Raw genomic sequence first — 25,202 nt, forward strand, 5'->3', positions numbered from 1 at the left:
GGAAATGAAAACACTCCTCGTGTGACGACACTGATGGAGGGTGGATAGGCACAAACTCAATTGGTTTGCAAACCAAAAAAGCATCTTCTTATGTGTAGTGCCACGCACAACATCTGCATATGTTAGAGGTCTTGCAGCGGACAATGGTGGGGACGCAGTTACAGTTACACCTGTGTGTCTGGCATCAACTTGTAAAGTAAGTGAATCTGAGGTATCTGGTCTGTTGTCGTCATACCATTCCTCAAGACAAAATCCGAGATACTGGTCTACTCATCTGACAGTATAGAAAGAGGCGATACTGGTCTACTTTCAGAGTACTGTAAGTAATAGTTACAATGTTGACTGTTCATCAGGCCAAATGTCATAAAGGCAGAAAAAGACTGGTCCTCAACTGACACTACAGATTCTGGGGAGGATGCTCTGAAGTCTGCTAACCAGTCCTGCAGGTACAAAACGTCGAAAACGGAAGACACAGATTCTGGGGACAACGCCCTGCTACTAAATAATTTATCAAGTTCAAAGTCTGATGAAACTGACTGCGAGGACTCTGCTCTGTTTTCATCAAACAGGGTTTCCAGACACAAATCAGTACCTTCCCAGTCTGACAATGTTGATTGTGGTGTAAACGATTGGTGCCTAGCCGGTTCCACATCGTAACAGATCTGTGAAGATCCGAACTGAGGAACAGGTGAATCAGGAGAGAGGGGCCTATGTTGACTTTGAGATGCCACAGATTCTGGGGAGGATAATCTAAAGTCTGCCAACCAGTCTTGCAGGAGCAAAAAGTCTAAATCAGAAGACACGGAGTCTGGGGACAATGCCCTTATACTAAATATCTCTTCATGTTCAAAGTCTGATGAGTCTGATTGCCCTTATACTAAATATCTCTTCATGGGGACTCTGGCCTGGTTTCATCAAACAGGGTTCCCAGACACAAATCAGTGCCTTCCCAGTCAGAATATGTTGATTGTGGTGTAAACGACTGGTGTCTAGATGGTTCCACAGCGCAAATGTTCTGGGAAGATTCAAACTGCATTACAGGTGAATCAGGAGAGAAGGGCCTATCATCACGTTGAGACAACACTGATTGGGGAGACGATGGTCTTAAATTGTTGAGCCAGTCCTCTATGGGGAAATGAAAACACTCCTCGTGTGACGACACTGATGGAGGGTGGATAGGCACAAACTCAATTGGTTTGCAAACCAAAAAAGCATCTTCTTGTATTTCATGTGTAGTGCCACGCACAACATCTGCATATGTTAGAGGTCTTGCAGCGGACAATGGTGGGGACGCAGTTACAGTTACACCTGTGTGTCTGGCATCAACTTGTAAAGTAAGTGAATCTGAGGTATCTGGTCTGTTGTCGTCATACCATTCCTCAAGACAAAATCCGAGATACTCGTCATCTGACAGTATAGAAAGAGGCGATACTGGTCTACTTTCAGAGTACTGTAAGTAATAGTTACAATGTTGACTGTTCATCAGGCCAAATGTCATAAAGGCAGAAAAAGACTGGTCCTCAACTGACACTACAGATTCTGGGGAGGATGCTCTGAAGTCTGCTAACCAGTCCCGCAGGTACAAAACGTCGAAAACGGAAGACACAGATTCTGGGGAGGCCCTGCTACTAAATAATTTATCAAGTTCAAAGTCTGATGAAACTGACTGCGAGGACTCTGCTCTGTTTTCATCAAACAGGGTTTCCAGACACAAATCAGTACCTTCCCAGTCTGACAATGTTGATTGTGGTGTAAACGATTGGTGCCTAGCCGGTTCCACATCATAACAGATCTGTGAAGATCCGAACTGAGGAACAGGTGAATCAGGAGAGAGGGGCCTATGTTGACTTTGAGATGCCACAGATTCTGGGGAGGATAATCTAAAGTCTGCCAACCAGTCTTGCTGGTGCAAAAAGTCAAAATCAGAAGACACGGAGTCTGGGGACAATGCCCTTATACTAAATATCTCTTCATGTTCAAAGTCTGATGAGTCTGACTGAGGGGACTCTGGCCTGGTTTCATCAAACAGGGTTCCCAGACACAAATCAGTGCCTTCCCAGTCAGAATATGTTGATTGTGGTGTAAACGACTGGTGTCTAGATGGTTCCACAGCGCAAATGTTCTGGGAAGATTCAAACTGCATTACAGGTGAATCAGGAGAGAAGGGCCTATCATCACGTTGAGACAACACTGATTGGGGAGACGATGGTCTTAAATTGTTGAGCCAGTCCTCTATGGGGAAATGAAAACACTCCTCGTGTGACGACACTGATGGAGGGTGGATAGGCACAAACTCAATTGGTTTGCAAACCAAAAAAGCATCTTCTTGTATTTCATGTGTAGTGCCACGCACAACATCTGCATATGTTAGAGGTCTTGCAGCGGACAATGGTGGGGACGCAGTTACAGTTACACCTGTGTGTCTGGCATCAACTTGTAAAGTAAGTGAATCTGAGGTATCTGGTCTGTTGTCGTCATACCATTCCTCAAGACAAAATCCGAGATACTCGTCATCTGACAGTATAGAAAGAGGCGATACTGGTCTACTTTCAGAGTACTGTAAGTAATAGTTACAATGTTGACTGTTCATCAGGCCAAATGTCATAAAGGCAGTTGACTGGTCCTCAACTGACACTACAGATTCTGGGGAGGATGCTCTGAAGTCTGCTAACCAGTCCCGCAGGTACAAAACGTCGAAAACGGAAGACACAGATTCTGGGGACAACGCCCTGCTACTAAATAATTTATCAAGTTCAAAGTCTGATGAAACTGACTGCGAGGACTCTGCTCTGTTTTCATCAAACAGGGTTTCCAGACACAAATCAGTACCTTCCCAGTCTGACAATGTTGATTGTGGTGTAAACGATTGGTGCCTAGCCGGTTCCACATCATAACAGATCTGTGAAGATCCGAACTGAGGAACAGGTGAATCAGGAGAGAGGGGCCTATGTTGACTTTGAGATGCCACAGATTCTGGGGAGGATAATCTAAAGTCTGCCAACCAGTCTTGCTGGTGCAAAAAGTCAAAATCAGAAGACACGGAGTCTGGGGACAATGCCCTTATACTAAATATCTCTTCATGTTCAAAGTCTGATGAGTCTGACTGAGGGGACTCTGGCCTGGTTTCATCAAACAGGGTTTCCAGACACAAATCAGTACCTTCCCAGTCTGACAATGTTGATTGTGGTGTAAACGATTGGTGCCTAGCCAGTTCCACATCGTAACAGATCTGTGAAGATCCGAACTGAGGAACAGGTGAATCAGGAGAGAGGGGCCTATGTTGACTTTGAGATGCCACAGATTCTGGGGAGGATAATCTAAAGTCTGCCAACCAGTCTTGCAGGAGCAAAAAGTCTAAATCAGAAGACACGGAGTCTGGGGACAATGCCCTTATACTAAATATCTCTTCATGCTCAAAGTCTGATGAGTCTGATTGCGGGGACTCTGGCCTGGTTTCATCAAACAGGGTTCCCAGACACAAATCAGTGCCTTCCCAGTCAGAATATGTTGATTGTGGTGTAAACGACTGGTGTCTAGATGGTTCCACAGCGCAAATGTTCTGGGAAGATTCAAACTGCATTACAGGTGAATCAGGAGAGAAGGGCCTATCATCACGTTGAGACAACACTGATTGGGGAGACGATGGTCTTAAATTGTTGAGCCAGTCCTCTATGGGGAAATGAAAACACTCCTCGTGTGACGACACTGATGGAGGGTGGATAGGCACAAACTCAATTGGTTTGCAAACCAAAAAAGCATCTTCTTGTATTTCATGTGTAGTGCCACGCACAACATCTGCATATGTTAGAGGTCTTGCAGCGGACAATGGTGGGGACGCAGTTACAGTTACACCTGTGTGTCTGGCATCAACTTGTAAAGTAAGTGAATCTGAGGTATCTGGTCTGTTGTCGTCATACCATTCCTCAAGACAAAATCCGAGATACTCGTCATCTGACAGTATAGAAAGAGGCGATACTGGTCTACTTTCAGAGTACTGTAAGTAATAGTTACAATGTTGACTGTTCATCAGGCCAAATGTCATAAAGGCAGAAAAAGACTGGTCCTCAACTGACACTACAGATTCTGGGGAGGATGCTCTGAAGTCTGCTAACCAGTCCCGCAGGTACAAAACGTCGAAAACGGAAGACACAGATTCTGGGGACAACGCCCTGCTACTAAATAATTTATCAAGTTCAAAGTCTGATGAAACTGACTGCGAGGACTCTGCTCTGTTTTCATCAAACAGGGTTTCCAGACACAAATCAGTACCTTCCCAGTCTGACAATGTTGATTGTGGTGTAAACGATTGGTGCCTAGCCGGTTCCACATCATAACAGATCTGTGAAGATCCGAACTGAGGAACAGGTGAATCAGGAGAGAGGGGCCTATGTTGACTTTGAGATGCCACAGATTCTGGGGAGGATAATCTAAAGTCTGCCAACCAGTCTTGCTGGTGCAAAAAGTCAAAATCAGAAGACACGGAGTCTGGGGACAATGCCCTTATACTAAATATCTCTTCATGTTCAAAGTCTGATGAGTCTGACTGAGGGGACTCTGGCCTGGTTTCATCAAACAGGGTTTCCAGACACAAATCAGTACCTTCCCAGTCTGACAATGTTGATTGTGGTGTAAACGATTGGTGCCTAGCCAGTTCCACATCGTAACAGATCTGTGAAGATCCGAACTGAGGAACAGGTGAATCAGGAGAGAGGGGCCTATGTTGACTTTGAGATGCCACAGATTCTGGGGAGGATAATCTAAAGTCTGCCAACCAGTCTTGCAGGAGCAAAAAGTCTAAATCAGAAGACACGGAGTCTGGGGACAATGCCCTTATACTAAATATCTCTTCATGCTCAAAGTCTGATGAGTCTGATTGCGGGGACTCTGGCCTGGTTTCATCAAACAGGGTTCCCAGACACAAATCAGTGCCTTCCCAGTCAGAATATGTTGATTGTGGTGTAAACGACTGGTGTCTAGATGGTTCCACAGCGCAAATGTTCTGGGAAGATTCAAACTGCATTACAGGTGAATCAGGAGAGAAGGGCCTATCATCACGTTGAGACAACACTGATTGGGGAGACGATGGTCTTAAATTGTTGAGCCAGTCCTCTTGGGGAAATGAAAACACTCCTCGTGTGACGACACTGATGGAGGGTGGATAGGCACAAACTCAATTGGTTTGCAAACCAAAAAAGCATCTTCTTGTATTTCATGTGTAGTGCCACGCACAACATCTGCATATGTTAGAGGTCTTGCAGCGGACAATGGTGGGGACGCAGTTACAGTTACACCTGTGTGTCTGGCATCAACTTGTAAAGTAAGTGAATCTGAGGTATCTGGTCTGTTGTCGTCATACCATTCCTCAAGACAAAATCCGAGATACTCGTCATCTGACAGTATAGAAAGAGGCGATACTGGTCTACTTTCAGAGTACTGTAAGTAATAGTTACAATGTTGACTGTTCATCAGGCCAAATGTCATAAAGGCAGAAAAAGACTGGTCCTCAACTGACACTACAGATTCTGGGGAGGATGCTCTGAAGTCTGCTAACCAGTCCCGCAGGTACAAAACGTCGAAAACGGAAGACACAGATTCTGGGGACAACGCCCTGCTACTAAATAATTTATCAAGTTCAAAGTCTGATGAAACTGACTGCGAGGACTCTGCTCTGTTTTCATCAAACAGGGTTTCCAGACACAAATCAGTACCTTCCCAGTCTGACAATGTTGATTGTGGTGTAAACGATTGGTGCCTAGCCGGTTCCACATCATAACAGATCTGTGAAGATCCGAACTGAGGAACAGGTGAATCAGGAGAGAGGGGCCTATGTTGACTTTGAGATGCCACAGATTCTGGGGAGGATAATCTAAAGTCTGCCAACCAGTCTTGCTGGTGCAAAAAGTCAAAATCAGAAGACACGGAGTCTGGGGACAATGCCCTTATACTAAATATCTCTTCATGTTCAAAGTCTGATGAGTCTGACTGAGGGGACTCTGGCCTGGTTTCATCAAACAGGGTTTCCAGACACAAATCAGTACCTTCCCAGTCTGACAATGTTGATTGTGGTGTAAACGATTGGTGCCTAGCCAGTTCCACATCGTAACAGATCTGTGAAGATCCGAACTGAGGAACAGGTGAATCAGGAGAGAGGGGCCTATGTTGACTTTGAGATGCCACAGATTCTGGGGAGGATAATCTAAAGTCTGCCAACCAGTCTTGCAGGAGCAAAAAGTCTAAATCAGAAGACACGGAGTCTGGGGACAATGCCCTTATACTAAATATCTCTTCATGCTCAAAGTCTGATGAGTCTGATTGCGGGGACTCTGGCCTGGTTTCATCAAACAGGGTTCCCAGACACAAATCAGTGCCTTCCCAGTCAGAATATGTTGATTGTGGTGTAAACGACTGGTGTCTAGATGGTTCCACAGCGCAAATGTTCTGGGAAGATTCAAACTGCATTACAGGTGAATCAGGAGAGAAGGGCCTATCATCACGTTGAGACAACACTGATTGGGGAGACGATGGTCTTAAATTGTTGAGCCAGTCCTCTATGGGGAAATGAAAACACTCCTCATGTGACGACACTGATGGAGGGTGGATAGGCACAAACTCAATTGGTTTGCAAACCAAAAAAGCATCTTCTTGTATTTCATGTGTAGTGCCACGCACAACATCTGCATATGTTAGAGGTCTTGCAGCGGACAATGGTGGGGACGCAGTTACAGTTACACCTGTGTGTCTGGCATCAACTTGTAAAGTAAGTGAATCTGAGGTATCTGGTCTGTTGTCGTCATACCATTCCTCAAGACAAAATCCGAGATACTCGTCATCTGACAGTATAGAAAGAGGCGATACTGGTCTACTTTCAGAGTACTGTAAGTAATAGTTACAATGTTGACTGTTCATCAGGCCAAATGTCATAAAGGCAGAAAAAGACTGGTCCTCAACTGACACTACAGATTCTGGGGAGGATGCTCTGAAGTCTGCTAACCAGTCCTGCAGGTACAAAACGTCGAAAACGGAAGACACAGATTCTGGGGACAACGCCCTGCTACTAAATAATTTATCAAGTTCAAAGTCTGATGAAACTGACTGCGAGGACTCTGCTGCTCTGTTTTCATCAAACAGGGTTTCCAGACACAAATCAGTACCTTCCCAGTCTGACAATGTTGATTGTGGTGTAAACGATTGGTGCCTAGCCGGTTCCACATCGTAACAGATCTGTGAAGATCCGAACTGAGGAACAGGTGAATCAGGAGAGAGGGGCCTATGTTGACTTTGAGATGCCACAGATTCTGGGGAGGATAATCTAAAGTCTGCCAACCAGTCTTGCAGGAGCAAAAAGTCTAAATCAGAAGACACGGAGTCTGGGGACAATGCCCTTATACTAAATATCTCTTCATGTTCAAAGTCTGATGAGTCTGATTGCGGGGACTCTGGCCTGGTTTCATCAAACAGGGTTCCCAGACACAAATCAGTGCCTTCCCAGTCAGAATATGTTGATTGTGGTGTAAACGACTGGTGTCTAGATGGTTCCACAGCGCAAATGTTCTGGGAAGATTCAAACTGCATTACAGGTGAATCAGGAGAGAAGGGCCTATCATCACGTTGAGACAACACTGATTGGGGAGACGATGGTCTTAAATTGTTGAGCCAGTCCTCTATGGGGAAATGAAAACACTCCTCATGTGACGACACTGATGGAGGGTGGATAGGCACAAACTCAATTGGTTTGCAAACCAAAAAAGCATCTTCTTGTATTTCATGTGTAGTGCCACGCACAACATCTGCATATGTTAGAGGTCTTGCAGCGGACAATGGTGGGGACGCAGTTACAGTTACACCTGTGTGTCTGGCATCAACTTGTAAAGTAAGTGAATCTGAGGTATCTGGTCTGTTGTCGTCATACCATTCCTCAAGACAAAATCCGAGATACTCGTCATCTGACAGTATAGAAAGAGGCGATACTGGTCTACTTTCAGAGTACTGTAAGTAATAGTTACAATGTTGACTGTTCATCAGGCCAAATGTCATAAAGGCAGAAAAAGACTGGTCCTCAACTGACACTACAGATTCTGGGGAGGATGCTCTGAAGTCTGCTAACCAGTCCCGCAGGTACAAAACGTCGAAAACGGAAGACACAGATTCTGGGGACAACGCCCTGCTACTAAATAATTTATCAAGTTCAAAGTCTGATGAAACTGACTGCGAGGACTCTGCTCTGTTTTCATCAAACAGGGTTTCCAGACACAAATCAGTACCTTCCCAGTCTGACAATGTTGATTGTGGTGTAAACGATTGGTGCCTAGCCGGTTCCACATCATAACAGATCTGTGAAGATCCGAACTGAGGAACAGGTGAATCAGGAGAGAGGGGCCTATGTTGACTTTGAGATGCCACAGATTCTGGGGAGGATAATCTAAAGTCTGCCAACCAGTCTTGCTGGTGCAAAAAGTCAAAATCAGAAGACACGGAGTCTGGGGACAATGCCCTTATACTAAATATCTCTTCATGTTCAAAGTCTGATGAGTCTGACTGAGGGGACTCTGGCCTGGTTTCATCAAACAGGGTTTCCAGACACAAATCAGTACCTTCCCAGTCTGACAATGTTGATTGTGGTGTAAACGATTGGTGCCTAGCCAGTTCCACATCGTAACAGATCTGTGAAGATCCGAACTGAGGAACAGGTGAATCAGGAGAGAGGGGCCTATGTTGACTTTGAGATGCCACAGATTCTGGGGAGGATAATCTAAAGTCTGCCAACCAGTCTTGCAGGAGCAAAAAGTCTAAATCAGAAGACACGGAGTCTGGGGACAATGCCCTTATACTAAATATCTCTTCATGCTCAAAGTCTGATGAGTCTGATTGCGGGGACTCTGGCCTGGTTTCATCAAACAGGGTTCCCAGACACAAATCAGTGCCTTCCCAGTCAGAATATGTTGATTGTGGTGTAAACGACTGGTGTCTAGATGGTTCCACAGCGCAAATGTTCTGGGAAGATTCAAACTGCATTACAGGTGAATCAGGAGAGAAGGGCCTATCATCACGTTGAGACAACACTGATTGGGGAGACGATGGTCTTAAATTGTTGAGCCAGTCCTCTATGGGGAAATGAAACACTCCTCATGTGACGACACTGATGGAGGGTGGATAGGCACAAACTCAATTGGTTTGCAAACCAAAAAAGCATCTTCTTGTATTTCATGTGTAGTGCCACGCACAACATCTGCATATGTTAGAGGTCTTGCAGCGGACAATGGTGGGGACGCAGTTACAGTTACACCTGTGTGTCTGGCATCAACTTGTAAAGTAAGTGAATCTGAGGTATCTGGTCTGTTGTCGTCATACCATTCCTCAAGACAAAATCCGAGATACTCGTCATCTGACAGTATAGAAAGAGGCGATACTGGTCTACTTTCAGAGTACTGTAAGTAATAGTTACAATGTTGACTGTTCATCAGGCCAAATGTCATAAAGGCAGAAAAAGACTGGTCCTCAACTGACACTACAGATTCTGGGGAGGATGCTCTGAAGTCTGCTAACCAGTCCCGCAGGTACAAAACGTCGAAAACGGAAGACACAGATTCTGGGGACAACGCCCTGCTACTAAATAATTTATCAAGTTCAAAGTCTGATGAAACTGACTGCGAGGACTCTGCTCTGTTTTCATCAAACAGGGTTTCCAGACACAAATCAGTACCTTCCCAGTCTGACAATGTTGATTGTGGTGTAAACGATTGGTGCCTAGCCGGTTCCACATCATAACAGATCTGTGAAGATCCGAACTGAGGAACAGGTGAATCAGGAGAGAGGGGCCTATGTTGACTTTGAGATGCCACAGATTCTGGGGAGGATAATCTAAAGTCTGCCAACCAGTCTTGCTGGTGCAAAAAGTCAAAATCAGAAGACACGGAGTCTGGGGACAATGCCCTTATACTAAATATCTCTTCATGTTCAAAGTCTGATGAGTCTGACTGAGGGGACTCTGGCCTGGTTTCATCAAACAGGGTTTCCAGACACAAATCAGTACCTTCCCAGTCTGACAATGTTGATTGTGGTGTAAACGATTGGTGCCTAGCCAGTTCCACATCGTAACAGATCTGTGAAGATCCGAACTGAGGAACAGGTGAATCAGGAGAGAGGGGCCTATGTTGACTTTGAGATGCCACAGATTCTGGGGAGGATAATCTAAAGTCTGCCAACCAGTCTTGCAGGAGCAAAAAGTCTAAATCAGAAGACACGGAGTCTGGGGACAATGCCCTTATACTAAATATCTCTTCATGCTCAAAGTCTGATGAGTCTGATTGCGGGGACTCTGGCCTGGTTTCATCAAACAGGGTTCCCAGACACAAATCAGTGCCTTCCCAGTCAGAATATGTTGATTGTGGTGTAAACGACTGGTGTCTAGATGGTTCCACAGCGCAAATGTTCTGGGAAGATTCAAACTGCATTACAGGTGAATCAGGAGAGAAGGGCCTATCATCACGTTGAGACAACACTGATTGGGGAGACGATGGTCTTAAATTGTTGAGCCAGTCCTCTATGGGGAAATGAAAACACTCCTCATGTGACGACACTGATGGAGGGTGGATAGGCACAAACTCAATTGGTTTGCAAACCAAAAAAGCATCTTCTTGTATTTCATGTGTAGTGCCACGCACAACATCTGCATATGTTAGAGGTCTTGCAGCGGACAATGGTGGGGACGCAGTTACAGTTACACCTGTGTGTCTGGCATCAACTTGTAAAGTAAGTGAATCTGAGGTATCTGGTCTGTTGTCGTCATACCATTCCTCAAGACAAAATCCGAGATACTCGTCATCTGACAGTATAGAAAGAGGCGATACTGGTCTACTTTCAGAGTACTGTAAGTAATAGTTACAATGTTGACTGTTCATCAGGCCAAATGTCATAAAGGCAGAAAAAGACTGGTCCTCAACTGACACTACAGATTCTGGGGAGGATGCTCTGAAGTCTGCTAACCAGTCCCGCAGGTACAAAACGTCGAAAACGGAAGACACAGATTCTGGGGACAACGCCCTGCTACTAAATAATTTATCAAGTTCAAAGTCTGATGAAACTGACTGCGAGGACTCTGCTCTGTTTTCATCAAACAGGGTTTCCAGACACAAATCAGTACCTTCCCAGTCTGACAATGTTGATTGTGGTGTAAACGATTGGTGCCTAGCCGGTTCCACATCATAACAGATCTGTGAAGATCCGAACTGAGGAACAGGTGAATCAGGAGAGAGGGGCCTATGTTGACTTTGAGATGCCACAGATTCTGGGGAGGATAATCTAAAGTCTGCCAACCAGTCTTGCTGGTGCAAAAAGTCAAAATCAGAAGACACGGAGTCTGGGGACAATGCCCTTATACTAAATATCTCTTCATGTTCAAAGTCTGATGAGTCTGACTGAGGGGACTCTGGCCTGGTTTCATCAAACAGGGTTTCCAGACACAAATCAGTACCTTCCCAGTCTGACAATGTTGATTGTGGTGTAAACGATTGGTGCCTAGCCAGTTCCACATCGTAACAGATCTGTGAAGATCCGAACTGAGGAACAGGTGAATCAGGAGAGAGGGGCCTATGTTGACTTTGAGATGCCACAGATTCTGGGGAGGATAATCTAAAGTCTGCCAACCAGTCTTGCAGGAGCAAAAAGTCTAAATCAGAAGACACGGAGTCTGGGGACAATGCCCTTATACTAAATATCTCTTCATGCTCAAAGTCTGATGAGTCTGATTGCGGGGACTCTGGCCTGGTTTCATCAAACAGGGTTCCCAGACACAAATCAGTGCCTTCCCAGTCAGAATATGTTGATTGTGGTGTAAACGACTGGTGTCTAGATGGTTCCACAGCGCAAATGTTCTGGGAAGATTCAAACTGCATTACAGGTGAATCAGGAGAGAAGGGCCTATCATCACGTTGAGACAACACTGATTGGGGAGACGATGGTCTTAAATTGTTGAGCCAGTCCTCTATGGGGAAATGAAAACACTCCTCATGTGACGACACTGATGGAGGGTGGATAGGCACAAACTCAATTGGTTTGCAAACCAAAAAAGCATCTTCTTGTATTTCATGTGTAGTGCCACGCACAACATCTGCATATGTTAGAGGTCTTGCAGCGGACAATGGTGGGGACGCAGTTACAGTTACACCTGTGTGTCTGGCATCAACTTGTAAAGTAAGTGAATCTGAGGTATCTGGTCTGTTGTCGTCATACCATTCCTCAAGACAAAATCCGAGATACTCGTCATCTGACAGTATAGAAAGAGGCGATACTGGTCTACTTTCAGAGTACTGTAAGTAATAGTTACAATGTTGACTGTTCATCAGGCCAAATGTCATAAAGGCAGAAAAAGACTGGTCCTCAACTGACACTACAGATTCTGGGGAGGATGCTCTGAAGTCTGCTAACCAGTCCCGCAGGTACAAAACGTCGAAAACGGAAGACACAGATTCTGGGGACAACGCCCTGCTACTAAATAATTTATCAAGTTCAAAGTCTGATGAAACTGACTGCGAGGACTCTGCTCTGTTTTCATCAAACAGGGTTTCCAGACACAAATCAGTACCTTCCCAGTCTGACAATGTTGATTGTGGTGTAAACGATTGGTGCCTAGCCGGTTCCACATCATAACAGATCTGTGAAGATCCGAACTGAGGAACAGGTGAATCAGGAGAGAGGGGCCTATGTTGACTTTGAGATGCCACAGATTCTGGGGAGGATAATCTAAAGTCTGCCAACCAGTCTTGCTGGTGCAAAAAGTCAAAATCAGAAGACACGGAGTCTGGGGACAATGCCCTTATACTAAATATCTCTTCATGTTCAAAGTCTGATGAGTCTGACTGAGGGGACTCTGGCCTGGTTTCATCAAACAGGGTTTCCAGACACAAATCAGTACCTTCCCAGTCTGACAATGTTGATTGTGGTGTAAACGATTGGTGCCTAGCCAGTTCCACATCGTAACAGATCTGTGAAGATCCGAACTGAGGAACAGGTGAATCAGGAGAGAGGGGCCTATGTTGACTTTGAGATGCCACAGATTCTGGGGAGGATAATCTAAAGTCTGCCAACCAGTCTTGCAGGAGCAAAAAGTCTAAATCAGAAGACACGGAGTCTGGGGACAATGCCCTTATACTAAATATCTCTTCATGCTCAAAGTCTGATGAGTCTGATTGCGGGGACTCTGGCCTGGTTTCATCAAACAGGGTTCCCAGACACAAATCAGTGCCTTCCCAGTCAGAATATGTTGATTGTGGTGTAAACGACTGGTGTCTAGATGGTTCCACAGCGCAAATGTTCTGGGAAGATTCAAACTGCATTACAGGTGAATCAGGAGAGAAGGGCCTATCATCACGTTGAGACAACACTGATTGGGGAGACGATGGTCTTAAATTGTTGAGCCAGTCCTCTATGGGGAAATGAAAACACTCCTCATGTGACGACACTGATGGAGGGTGGATAGGCACAAACTCAATTGGTTTGCAAACCAAAAAAGCATCTTCTTGTATTTCATGTGTAGTGCCACGCACAACATCTGCATATGTTAGAGGTCTTGCAGCGGACAATGGTGGGGACGCAGTTACAGTTACACCTGTGTGTCTGGCATCAACTTGTAAAGTAAGTGAATCTGAGGTATCTGGTCTGTTGTCGTCATACCATTCCTCAAGACAAAATCCGAGATACTCGTCATCTGACAGTATAGAAAGAGGCGATACTGGTCTACTTTCAGAGTACTGTAAGTAATAGTTACAATGTTGACTGTTCATCAGGCCAAATGTCATAAAGGCAGAAAAAGACTGGTCCTCAACTGACACTACAGATTCTGGGGAGGATGCTCTGAAGTCTGCTAACCAGTCCCGCAGGTACAAAACGTCGAAAACGGAAGACACAGATTCTGGGGACAACGCCCTGCTACTAAATAATTTATCAAGTTCAAAGTCTGATGAAACTGACTGCGAGGACTCTGCTCTGTTTTCATCAAACAGGGTTTCCAGACACAAATCAGTACCTTCCCAGTCTGACAATGTTGATTGTGGTGTAAACGATTGGTGCCTAGCCGGTTCCACATCATAACAGATCTGTGAAGATCCGAACTGAGGAACAGGTGAATCAGGAGAGAGGGGCCTATGTTGACTTTGAGATGCCACAGATTCTGGGGAGGATAATCTAAAGTCTGCCAACCAGTCTTGCTGGTGCAAAAAGTCAAAATCAGAAGACACGGAGTCTGGGGACAATGCCCTTATACTAAATATCTCTTCATGTTCAAAGTCTGATGAGTCTGACTGAGGGGACTCTGGCCTGGTTTCATCAAACAGGGTTTCCAGACACAAATCAGTACCTTCCCAGTCTGACAATGTTGATTGTGGTGTAAACGATTGGTGCCTAGCCAGTTCCACATCGTAACAGATCTGTGACGATCCGAACTGAGGAACAGGTGAATCAGGAGAGAGGGGCCTATGTTGACTTTGAGATGCCACAGATTCTGGGGAGGATAATCTAAAGTCTGCCAACCAGTCTTGCAGGAGCAAAAAGTCTAAATCAGAAGACACGGAGTCTGGGGACAATGCCCTTATACTAAATATCTCTTCATGCTCAAAGTCTGATGAGTCTGATTGCGGGGACTCTGGCCTGGTTTCATCAAACAGGGTTCCCAGACACAAATCAGTGCCTTCCCAGTCAGAATATGTTGATTGTGGTGTAAACGACTGGTGTCTAGATGGTTCCACAGCGCAAATGTTCTGGGAAGATTCAAACTGCATTACAGGTGAATCAGGAGAGAAGGGCCTATCATCACCTTGAGACAACACAGATTGGGGAGACGATGGTCTTAAATTGTTGAGCCAGTCCTCTATGGGGAAATGAAAACACTCCTCGTGTGACGACAATGATGGAGGGTGGATAGGCACAAACTCAATTGGTTTGCAAACCAAAAAAGCATCTTCTTGTATTTCATGTGTAATGCCACGCACAACATCTGCATATGTTAGAGGTCTTGCAGCAGACAATGGTGGGGACGCAGTTACAGTTACACCTGTGTGTCTGGCATCAACTTGTAAAGTAAGTGAATCTGAGGTATCTGGTCTGTTGTCGTCATACCATTCCTCAAGACAAAATCCGAGATACTCGTCATCTGACAGTATAGAAAGAGGCGATACTGGTCTACTTTCAGAGTACTGTAAGTAATAGTTACATTGTTGACTGTTCATCAGGCCAAATGTCATGAATGCAGAAAAAGACTGTTCCTCAACTGACACTACAGATTCTGGGGAGGATGCTCTGAAGTCTGCTAACCAGTCTTGCAGGTACAAAACGTCGAAAACGGAAGACACAGATTCTGGGGACAACGCCCTGCTACTAAATAATTTATCAAGTTCAAAGTCTGATGAAACTGACTGCGAGGACTCTGCTCTGTTTTCATCAAACAGGGTTTCCAGACACAAATCAGTACCTTCCCAGTCTGACAATGTTGATTGTGGTGTAAACGATTGGTGCCTAGCCAGTTCCACATCGTAACAGATCTGTGAAGATCCGAACTGAGGAACAGGTGAATCAGGAGAGAGGGGCCTATGTTGACTTTGAGATGCCACAGATTCTGGGGAGGATAATCTAAAGTCTGCCAACCAGTCTTGCTGGTGCAAAAAGTCAAAATCAGAAGACACGGAGTCTGGGGACAATGCCCTTATACTAAATATCTCTTCATGTTCAAAGTCTGATGAGTCTGACTGAGGGGACTCTGGCCTGGTTTCATCAAACAGGGTTTCCAGACACAAATCAGTACCTTCCCAGTCTGACAATGTTGATTGTGGTGTAAACGACTGGTGTCTAGATGGTTCCACAGCGCAAATGTTCTGGGAAGATTCAAACTGCATTACAGGTGAATCAGGAGAGAAGGGCCTATCATCACGTTGAGACAACACTGATTGGGGAGACGATGGTCTTAAATTGTTGAGCCAGTCCTCTATGGGGAAATGAAAACACTCCTCGTGTGACGACACCGATGGAGGGTGGATAGGCACAAACTCAATTGGTTTGCAAACCAAAAAAGCATCTTCTTGTATTTCATGTGTAGTGCCACGCACAACATCTGCATATGTTAGAGGTCTTGCAGCGGACAATGGTGGGGACGCAGTTACAGTTACACCTGTGTGTCTGGCATCAACTTGTAAAGTAAGTGAATCTGAGGAATCTGGTCTGTTGTCTTCATACCATTCCTCAAGACAAAATCCGAGATACTCGTCATCTGACAGTATAGAAAGAGGCGATACTGGTCTACTTTCAGAGTACTGTAAGTAATAGTTACAATGTTGACTGTTCATCAGGCCAAATGTCATAAAGGCAGAAAAAGACTGGTCCTCAACTGACACTACAGATTCTGGGGAGGATGCTCTGAAGTCTGCTAACCAGTCCCGCAGGTACAAAACGTCGAAAACGGAAGACACAGATTCTGGGGACAACGCCCTGCTACTAAATAAATTATCAAGTTTATCACATCCGGAATACTTAATATCTGACAGTGTTGAAAGAGGTGATTTTGGTTTACTTTCAGAGTACTGTAAGTAATAGTTACAATGTTTTCTCGTCATATGGCCAAATGTCACACGAGGAGACAAAGAACACTGCTCATCTGGCGCCACAGATTCTGGGGAAGCTATGTTATTTGTAAACTCTAAAATGTATTTTGGTCTCTTTGCCAAGTTAAAGACCAATGGTTTGGGTTTAGGTAGTTCCTTGAGAGCATGACAAGTTTCTACAGATTGTTTGTGACTTTTGTGAGCTGAGCATGAGTTTCTGTTTGATGAATCTTTTACCCAATACAAATCTATGGAATCTTGCTTATCCTTATGTTGTGAAGTGTTTTGTGTAATGTTTGTTAAATGATCATCTGACTGACCTTGTGATGGTATGTATTCAGGGAATTGTGGTTTCAACTTACAAAACCAGTAATCAAGTAAAAAATCTGAATCTGCCATATGGCTACCTTTGACATCTGCATGTGTAAGATATTTTGCAGTTGAACTAGCAGTTGTTAACATAGAGGCCCTTTCTTCAGCTTTTGCATGACATGTCAATAAATCTTGTGCATCTGTTCTTTTATCCAACGATTCATTAAGAGGTGATGAAGGAGGATTCATGGGATATTGCAAGTGATCTGAAGCTACTAATTCTGGTGCCAAAGGGCTCCCCTGACACAGTTCCTGGTGGACTGTAGTGTAAGTCGCTGAGGTCAGTAGTAGTAAATGTGGATTCCCTCCTGAATATAGTAAATAATAATCACAATATTGACTCATAAGTTGGGCTCGTATAGGTTCTGAAAGGAAGAGTTCAAGAAATGAGAAACTGCACTGAGAACTCTGTGATTCTGGTGAGAATGGTCGGCAATCCCTTTCTGAAAACTCATCAGATTCAATATCTGATGTCACAGGAGAGAATGCTCTGAAATCTCTCTTTATCTGTACACCTTCCGGTATAGGTGAACTATATTTAGGTACTTGAGAGTCAGAGGACAGTGGTGCAGATTCATTTGTATTTGATTGACTGAGGTCATATTCATTTTCAGTTAAATTAATTGTAACATCTGGTGAACTACAAGGATCAGACCTTGGAGAGAGTGCCCGGCTGCCATCCAATATACTTGAAAATTCTGTGGATAAGACCTGTTTTTTCCACAGAGGAGAGTCAGGTGACATTGCCCTACAACAACTAATTGACATAAAAGATTCAGTGGATGAGAGTCTAGCTATGGGGTCATTTAATATCAGTGCCTGTACAGGGTATAGAGCCCTTTCATCAACAGGGGAAAATGAGCCACACTGCTTCTCATATGCCAAAGAATCCGGGGTCAAAGGGCTGTTCTCTAAAAAAGTGATATCAGTTGAGTCACAAGCCATGTGAGCAGTGCCACTTGTCAGACCGTGTGGCAAATTGGTCTTTGGTACCTTCAGTTTGAATGGTTTCACCATGCTGTACTTAGCTGTAGCTATGATGGGTTCAATCAAATCATCAATGAAGGGAATGTTTTCATGATACCCATCACTGTACACTTGGGATTTCATATTTTCTTCCTTGCTTGACTTGAAGGGTTTAAAGTCCGTGTTCACACCTGAAGCCTGTGGTATATTGTCATGACCACACAGTAATTGGGCTGTGATCTCGTCAGTACACTTCTGAGAGAGCCTGCTTTTTTGAGTTACATCTATGTCATCTTCAGTCATGGCCAGAGTTGATTGGTGGAACAGGCTAGGGTTGTCAGAAATTCTTCTGACAATGGTTTTAGCTGTTTCTGTAAACTTTGGTGTAGAGATAAGTTCATCACAAAGCTCACTGAAGTCAGTCTCAGCTTGGTCTGACTCTGATAGGCTCAAACCAAAGTCTTTGATAGATATAGATGATGGTAACTTTCGAATTTCAGGTGATTGACCGTGCTCATCTTCACAACCACACTGCTTCAATGGTAAGGTTTGGCTGGAGTCATCTTTGACCAGGCACTGAGTGCCACCTTGGAACGGCATGGTGACATGAACTTCAACACTGCAGCAATCTTGCTGGTCTTTCACTTTGGGGTCAAAAACCTGAGTTACTTGGCTCCCCAGTGCTGTTTCTTTGGAAGTCGCAAGCATACTTACTTGCTCATCCAAGTTGTCGTAACTTGTAGTTTCCTGTGGAATTACATCCTCAGAGGTCCACAGGTTAGGGTTCAATTCACTGTAACACAAAGGGAAAGGCTAGGTCACAAAATATTACTTGGATAAATGTGATATGTCAAAGCTCTAATCTAACAAGACTAAAGGGCAACACCCATAAACAATGGGCAAATACCGGCAAGCCCCTTGTGTCAGGATATGACACTGTTCTATTTCAAAGTGTCAACATGCTCTTTGTCTTTATGCCTATATTGCATGTCTGGTGAGTACAATGGGCGTCAGTTGAAGCACGTCAAATGATGTGGCCCTTTTTAACGCTGTCCATGTGTGTTGCAGATTCAGAAATAATTTCAAATGAATCATTTACTGTGGGATATCCAGATCCTCCAACAGGTCACCATGCATGCTCTCTGAGTGGGTGTGTCCAGAAGGCTCTGCCCAGGAAGGAATATCCAGTAAGGAAGCAACTGAGAGGTCCTCCTCAGAAACAGCTGGGGGTGGTCTGCGGTCGGATTCCACCCTTCTCACAACTCTGGGGCTGTCTGCATCCTCTTGCACTAAAGATAGAGCCACTGACACTGAAAAACACACACATGATGATTAACAGTGCTAGCAAACACACAAATACAGCCTGGTTTTAGATAGAGCCTTCAAAGTAGTTGCTCAGTTGAGTGTTTGGAGCTGTTACTACCTTCACTGTGATCCAGTGTCTTCTCTATCTCTGCATACGTTCTAGATGTTTGCTCTTGAACTGACTTGTTCATCTGGGTTTCAATAAGATGGACGATGTCCATGCGGTTGATCTTGGTTAGTCTCTTAATCAGACAATCCTCTGTGGAAGGATTTATCAATCATTAATATACTGTTAAAAAAGTATTCAATTAACACGACAAAGCAATAATTAAAAAAATTGCAAAACGTAAGATTACATTGAATCTACATTGAACAGGTGGTCTCACAATTACCTGGAATGCATGAAAGTAAAAAGCAGTATCTTCCAACTCAATAGCAATGTTTATACTACTTTATTGACAAATACTAGAAAAACGTCAATTTAAATCTGCCAGAACTAAACGCAGTGTACCTGTGGCATGTTTGCCTTCCTGCTCAACCCAGCGCTGCAGCAAGGAATGGCTCTGCTCTTGGAGGGAATTAGGATTCTCTGTTCTCACTAATTGGATATCATCCTCACTGAATTCCAGTTCTCTTGCAAGTTCTAGAGTGTTGGGTAACAAAACAAGGTATTAAAAGTTCATCTTCATTCACTAAGTTCTGCGAAGAAATACATCAGTTCCAATTCAAACAAAATACTTGCAAAATGATTGCATTGTTTGACAGCTTACCAGTCCAGCTGAAGCCAAGAAGATCTGCAACGATAGCTAATGTCTCCTCTTTCCTGTCAGCATCATCCTGCCAATCCACTAAAAAATGCCGTCAAAGCCAAACCAAAACTTTTAATACCATGGTCAACAGTTCAAGGTGTAGAATACCATTACCTATACATCTCAAAGTAATGCTTTTTTCACATTGCAGGTACCATTCATGGTAATATACTTGGTAAGATTGTAGATCTACAATGTTATTTCCTGAAGATTCTATGGTATGGGCTGTATTACTCTGAAATTAAATGTGGGTCTGTGACGTTTACATGGATGATAACACAAAGATTTGTCATTTTTAGGAGAAGTGAACTTGTTTACAGACTATGATTATTTGGTCACAATTAGCACATCAAGTTTTTAATTATTAGTATAAGTTATGGCATTATTGTGCTTATTAAGCAATGCGGATATTAGTAAAGCCGTATTAGCAAATCCCAATACAATGGTGGAAGTCTGCATCAAAATTGTTAAAGCTACAACTTCTTTAACAACATGGCCATTCAATCTTGAGATTGCAATTACACAAACACAGATGGGAAATTGACTTACCAACATGCAAAACACCACAGCACATACACACACACACGAAATACAAACAAGAAAACACAACGAAAGATGGGACAAGACAAATCACAACAAGTGAAAAGAACACAATAATGACTTATGGTGGCATTATGTTCTTAGGAAGAGGAAAAGGCACTTGCTGCCTCAGGAGAAGATATAGGAAAGCAAAAGCTCATGTAGTTCTGGCCATACCTGGCGTACAATCTGGAGCTGGCTCATCGAAGATTCTCTGCATCTGAGTTTCCACTGTAGCTTCCCAGGCAGGCCTAGATTGAAATACATCCTCTCTCCCAGAAGATGGTTGCACACCTGGCAAAGGGCTGACTTCTGAATCAGAACTGTGTGAGGCCGCAATGTCATATGTGGAGAGAACAAAGTCTGGACTCCTGTGACTATCGCTTCCTATATCATCAGCATCCAAAGATGACCTAACCAATGTTTCAGTTGTCTTAGAGAGTTGGAATTCTTTCCTTTGGGGAGAGGAGGATGATACTATCTGAGCTGGAGGTTTCTGTTGCGTCTTGACAGAAAGTTTGAATGGAGAAAGGTTGGATTTATCAGTTGGTTGACTACTGTCTGAATAACTCCTACAGTCTTTTTTAGAGGCTTTACCTGTGTCACTATCAGCCTCAGATCTAGTCCTACGATCCAAAGTTGAACTTTTTTCTGCTTTTCTTTGAACCCGATCAAGCTGAGGTTTCTGTGAGTCTTTCATAGTCATTTCCAAAGATGGGGGCGAATCCTTATGATATGCTGGGATGCCAGCCTGTGCAAAGGACATCTCTATAACTGAGCACTGGTCGTCTTCATCGTCCTCCTCCTCATCATCATCATCATCATGAGAGGATTCTGAGGAATCATGGCTCTGCTCTGAGTATGCAGAATGGGCATTTGTGGATGTTTCTGATTGAAGGTCAGCTATGGTAGAGTCTAGGTAGCCTAAACCAAGGCTTTCAATGTTTCCGACATCGCTTTGAATGTCGGTTAGTCTGTCCAAAGAACTGGGGTAACCAAGCTGAACCTCTAAGGAGCTGCCAAGATCAGTTTCAGAAAGTGACATCTCACTTTCTGACTCGTCACTTGAGGGTTTGATGAAAGTTCTGGGTTTTGGAGTAGGAATTGTGTCATTGGCACCATGAGTCAGAGATGATTCTGGGATCTCTTCAAGGGTTGTATCTGTTATATAATTACTATTCTCTAAAGTGAAACTCTCTGTGTGACCTTCCCCAGTCTCCTCTGGTACAACTTCATCAACTGGGTGTTCGCCTATATGAAAAAATGCATATCCTTCCCCTTCATCAAAACTTCTTCTTGTCAAATCAATAGCTCCCCCTCTGGTCATTTCAAAAAGCTTCCCCTCCTGAAACTGAAATGGATCAAGGGCTCTCTCATTACCTGGTCTTCGAACAAGTGCTTTATCAGGTGTGTTTCTGTCCCTTGCAGGACAAGGATTAACCTGTTTTTCAGCCTCAAACTCTGCCAATTTTTTTAAATCTGGCTCATCATTTCTGAGATCATCTGTCTGTGATTTGTCTCTCTTTATTTTAGCCTCCTGTTCCATCTCCTCATATGTTTGGATCTTTGCAGCCATTTTAAACATCTCCTCTTCTGGGGTGAACTGCTTATTGGTGGTATCATCCTCACTATCATCTGCATCGAGAGAGTCTTGCCTTATGAGCAAGTGAAAATTCTCACTGTCGCATATTTTCGGGTCAGAATACGTACTGCCATCGGTTACTGTCTTTGCTGAGTAGGAATGCATGTCCTTTATCTCACTTTCTATTTGGATGATCTCATAGTTGTTTTCTTGCTCTTCTTGCTCACTTTCATCCCTGTAAAACATGTTGTCAGAAGAATAACATGCTTTCAGCTGGGAGGCATAATCCTCGTACACAGCTGTCTTGGCTGGCATCTTCAATTCTGCGTCCTTTGATTGAGTGGGACTTCCCTCAAGAGAGTCTGGACTAGGGGATTCTCCAGTAGGGCTTGGCTCAATTGAATCGGGGGATTTCTTTGAAGATCCATCCTCCATGATAGGACTTGCCTCTAGCGAGTCTTGATGACATGGCTCTTCAGCTGGGTCACCAGAAAGCACAGGGTTTAGGTTTACCAAATTGTCCGATCTTTGTGATGTGTCAGACCTTTTTGTTAGTTGCAGAAAATTGGGTATTTGGAGAATTGAATCAGCAGCAACTACATCAACATCTTTATGATCATTGTTAGAGTCATCCATTGTCACATATGACTTTGTAATGCCCCTCGCCTCTTCAATTGAGTCACATGGTGAGTTTATAGCCTCACCCTCCTCCGATGAAAAACTCTTGGGTCTTTCATCTTCATGGGAACTTGTCTGCCATCCACTCTCTATAGCTCCCTCTTTATTGAGGTTCACAAAGTCGGCATTTTTATCTGGTGAAAACATCTTATGTTCAGGGGAGAATGAAAGAGTTTCTCTGCTGGTGTCTGTTGTAAGTATAACTTCTTTAAAGCTCTCATGGACTACCTCCTCTTTTGGCTGGCAATGCATGACCACTGGCTTTTCCGTTAAATACTTATTTAGGTCAGTACTGAGCAGTGACAACATGCCTGTCACATCCCTCTCAGCTGCAGACTGTTGTTGCTGTGTCTTTCTCTCAATGCAAACTTCTTGGAATGGTGTCTCCAATACAGAACTTGTTGACAATTCTGTGACTCCAACTGCGTTTGTCTCTAGGTGTTCATTTGCCTCTACACCTATCTTATCCTCCAAATTACTGCTTGTCAGAAAAACTTCTTTGCAGCTTTCATTGATAAGATCCTCTTCTGGGTGGACTTGAATTGCCAATGGCTTTTCCTTTAAGTACTGATTTAAGTCACTACTGAGCAGTGACAACATGCCTGACATATCCCTCTGAGTCGCAAACTGTTGTTGCTGTGTCTTTGTCTCCATGACAACTTCTTGGAATGGTGTCTCCAGTTCAGAACTTGGTAACAATTCTGTCACTTTAATTTCTTCTGCCTGCGTGTGTTCATTTGCCTCTACATCTATCTTATCGTCTAAATCTCTGCTTGTCAGTCTAACTTGTTTGTCGCACTCATGGACTAGATAATCTTCTTCTGGGTGGCATTGAATTGCCACTGGCCTTTCCTCGAGATATTGATGCAAGTCACTACTGAGAAGTGACAACATGCCTGACATATCCCTTTCAGTTGTAGACGGTTCATGGCCTTTCCTTCTCTCGATGCAAACTTCTTGGAATGATGTCTCCAGTAAAGAACTTGGAGTACCCGTTTTATGTTCAACCACAAAATTCTCCTCCAGAGCAAAATTAGCTACTCTTTGGGTTTTTGCACATGTTGTTATTGTTTGCTCCTCATCCGAGGATTTGGGGATTTTGTTGAGATTAACTTCTTCAAATTTCTCCTGGATAACGTCCTCTTCTGGAGGCCTAATCGTCACTGGCCTGTCCTTGAGGTACCGGTCTAAGTCACTGCTAAGCACTGATAGCATGCCTGACATCTCTTTAACTTTTGTAGATGGCTGATATGAAGCGTTTCTATTTACCCACTCTTCCTTTATTGAGAGTTCTTCATTCAGGGTTGCTTTGGTTTCTTTAAATTCCCTCGCCATTTCTTCACCTTTCCTTGTGACCTTACATTCCACTGCAGCACAATCTGTTTCTTGTATTGTGCCATCTATTGTCACTCTCTTATTTTCATCAGTGTAAGATGTGAAAATTTCAAATTTCTCAGGCACATTATCATCCTCTGTTAGTCGACTAGACCCAGGCATTGCCTCTTCATACTGATTCAATTCGTTGTTGATTGAAAACATCCCTGATGTAAATTCACTCTCCTCTTCTTCACCTCCCCATGCAATTGGATGTTCTTCTTTCGGCGCATGATGGACTTCTTTTGTTATGTCATCTGCTGTTGCGCCTTTATTTTCATCAGTGACAAATGCAAGATTTTCTTTATCTTTGTCTTTTGTTAAAATTGTTTGTACAAAGTTATCCGGAAACATATCCTCTCCTGGTGGCTGACGTGCCACAGGCCTAGCTTTTAGATACTGATCCAAGTCACTGCTCATTAAGGACAACATCCCTGACATATCCTTCACTGCAGTGGATGCCTGGCTAGATGTGTTCCTCTCAATGTGGACTTCTTGAATTTTGCTTCCATTATTAATTATAGTGCTTTCTTCGCTTGCTTCATGAAGTGTCTCCTCGTGTGTAAGTATGACGTTGTTTTCCTTTCTCCTAGTGGAGTAGGTAAGCATTTCATTTGTCATTTGATGTGTCACTGGGAGTCCTTCATAATTCTCACTCTCCTCTGAGCTGGAACGACGGGTCCTTATATCAACAATGTTGTTTGAGGATTCAGCCATACCCTCATGCTTAGGACTCTCAGGACTTAGATCTTCATCTTTCATTTGATTCTGAAGAAGAGAAGCTTCCCCAAAATAACTTTTTATACAGGGACTGGAGATGGATGCTGGATTTGTATCAGAATCAGCCATGGTTTCCACCTCAGGTGCCTCCAGCTGATTGGTTACATCTTCAGCTGTTGAAGTCTGCTTAAAAAGCTGGTACTCAGGACTGTCTTCCAGCTCAGCCTTTATATC

At 43.8% G+C, this 25,202-nt stretch overlaps 1 protein-coding gene across 1 annotated transcript in view; it reads right to left on the reverse strand.

The window, feature by feature from the left end:
* The window catches only part of LOC129095745 (ankyrin-2-like), an 82,119-nt gene that overhangs the window by 21,061 nt on the left and 35,856 nt on the right, over nt 1-25,202 (reverse strand). Inside the window, exons 37-42 of the mRNA XM_054604302.1 lie at nt 21,821-21,830; nt 19,997-20,074; nt 19,738-19,869; nt 19,345-19,485; nt 19,021-19,231; nt 18,636-18,714 (exon numbers count right to left, since the gene is read on the reverse strand). Of these exons, the coding sequence (XP_054460277.1) occupies nt 18,636-18,714; nt 19,021-19,231; nt 19,345-19,485; nt 19,738-19,869; nt 19,997-20,074; nt 21,821-21,830 (651 nt within the window). The remainder of the gene's footprint in view (nt 1-18,635; nt 18,715-19,020; nt 19,232-19,344; nt 19,486-19,737; nt 19,870-19,996; nt 20,075-21,820; nt 21,831-25,202) is intronic.

This window comes from Anoplopoma fimbria, chromosome 9 (genome assembly GCF_027596085.1).
Source record: "Anoplopoma fimbria isolate UVic2021 breed Golden Eagle Sablefish chromosome 9, Afim_UVic_2022, whole genome shotgun sequence".
Lineage (NCBI taxonomy): Eukaryota > Metazoa > Chordata > Actinopteri > Perciformes > Anoplopomatidae > Anoplopoma > Anoplopoma fimbria.